Here is a 1,810-nt window from a genome sequence, read left to right as displayed (position 1 = left end):
TTTTTTTTTTTTAAACAAGCATGTTTCAAAAATTGGCATTTTTAATAATGCTGCCGACATTTATATAAATTCATGTTTTATGTTGAATTATATGTATATTAAGCCAAATAATATATTGGTTTGTGCAGGAGCAAATTCTGATGCATCGTTGGAGATTCCCATCCCTTTCTTTGCATGGCATAGAGGGAGCTTTCTCTGAGGGAGGAGCCAAAACTGTCATTCCCCGCAAGGTCATTGGCAAGTTCTCTATCCGCCTGGTCCCTGATATGGATCCCAAAGTGGTGGAGAAACAGGTTTGAAGTTTTGATCTTATCCAACCTCAAAGAGTCATCTGCATACCTTACAGACATGACTGTTTTGCTACAGACGTGCTTGTGCTCACATGTGCAGCTTCTCTTATAGGTAATTACCCATGTGGAGAAGAAGTTTGCAGAATTGCAAACTCCCAACAAACTGAACGTGTACATGGGACATGGAGCCAAGGCCTGGGTGTCTGACTTTAACCATCCTCACTACATGGCTGGCAGAAAGGCCATGAAGACTGGTAAGACACAACATATGGTATGACTGTAGATATAAGACTGCTCATGTAATTCCAGTCTACATTGACATGAAATACCAGACGAAAAGAGGTTTAAAAAAACATGAAGTAATGTCTGAAATTACTGCATCGAAAACACTTTCCCTCATTCATTCATATACATTTTAAAAATATTTTCATATTGATTTCAATAAAGACCATAGATATTTAAATGCATCAACTACCGATGCATGATATTTATATAATGTTGATACAAGTGTAGCAATTTTTCAAAACATATCAATACTGAAATATCTATAATTTTAATACTCTTTTCTCGCAGCATCGATACACTGATACCAGCTGTGCTTTCTCGCACTCTCTTTTCTCTGACATAGAGCTCATGTACACCGCAGTGTAATGAGAAACATTTATAAACCTGTTGTCCAACGAAATACACAATTACATATTTTACTTTTTACTGATTTTGCCTGATGAGTCTGTCTTGTCAAAGCAACAATGTGGCCTTTTTCCTTCTAATTCCTTCTAAACACTTGTGGTTTAATGTAATTCTGTATCGTTTCCTGATGTTAGTATTTGGCGTGGAGCCTGATCTGACCCGTGAGGGAGGAAGTATCCCGGTGACTCTAACCTTCCAAGAAGCAACCGGCCAGAATGTCATGCTGCTGCCTGTCGGTTCTTCTGACGATGGGGCTCACTCACAAAACGAGAAACTCAACAGGTAATGTTTACGCATAGCTATGTCTTGTTATTTAGGTGTGGCTGCGAAACTGCAAATGCATATGATAGCAGGTAATCATTGCTCTCATAGGCCAATTTTATTTATGAGACCTTCTTATCTGATAGATGAGATGCTCTTGGGATGCTTGAAAATGTTAATGGCAATCTTTTACATTTTGTTTTTCAATATCTTCCCCCTTTTTTGCCTTGACAGATCCAACTATATTCAGGGCACCAAGATGTTGGGAGCTTACTTCTATGAAGTATCTCAGCTTAGCTAACTGGAACGTCTGATTCAACGTGACTAGACTGGTGTATTTCTAATTGTCTGAAGATGTGAATGAAATGCTTGGATAAGGGTACGGTCTCTAAAAGAATGCTGCATCATACAAGTTTTTTTTTTCTGCCAAGGATGGCATACATTGAGGAAATGGTGATAGTATGGTAGTAGTCTGAGCCAAATGACCTGATGATAATCTGACTGTTTCATGCAGTATCACATGTGACATGTAAAAACAACAATCACTCTTTGCTGCTAGATTTCTCAGT

At 38.3% G+C, this 1,810-nt stretch overlaps 1 protein-coding gene across 1 annotated transcript in view; it reads left to right on the top strand.

The window, feature by feature from the left end:
* Positions 1–1,804, top strand: part of LOC107579761 (cytosolic non-specific dipeptidase-like) — a gene marked incomplete at its 5' end in the record, with an annotated part of 3,269 nt that extends 1,465 nt beyond the window's left edge. Inside the window, 4 exons of the mRNA XM_016265554.1 lie at positions 104–293; positions 403–544; positions 1,115–1,262; positions 1,476–1,804. Of these exons, the coding sequence (XP_016121040.1) occupies positions 104–293; positions 403–544; positions 1,115–1,262; positions 1,476–1,542 (547 nt within the window). The remainder of the gene's footprint in view (positions 1–103; positions 294–402; positions 545–1,114; positions 1,263–1,475) is intronic.
* Positions 1,805–1,810: the final 6 nt, after the last annotated feature.

Source organism: Sinocyclocheilus grahami, unplaced genomic scaffold, assembly GCF_001515645.1.
Source record: "Sinocyclocheilus grahami isolate Dianchi unplaced genomic scaffold, SAMN03320097.WGS_v1.1 scaffold20001.1, whole genome shotgun sequence".
NCBI classification, from domain to species: Eukaryota; Metazoa; Chordata; class Actinopteri; order Cypriniformes; family Cyprinidae; genus Sinocyclocheilus; species Sinocyclocheilus grahami.
Note: the sequence above shows the minus strand (reverse complement) of the source record. Positions and strands in the feature narration are given on the sequence as shown.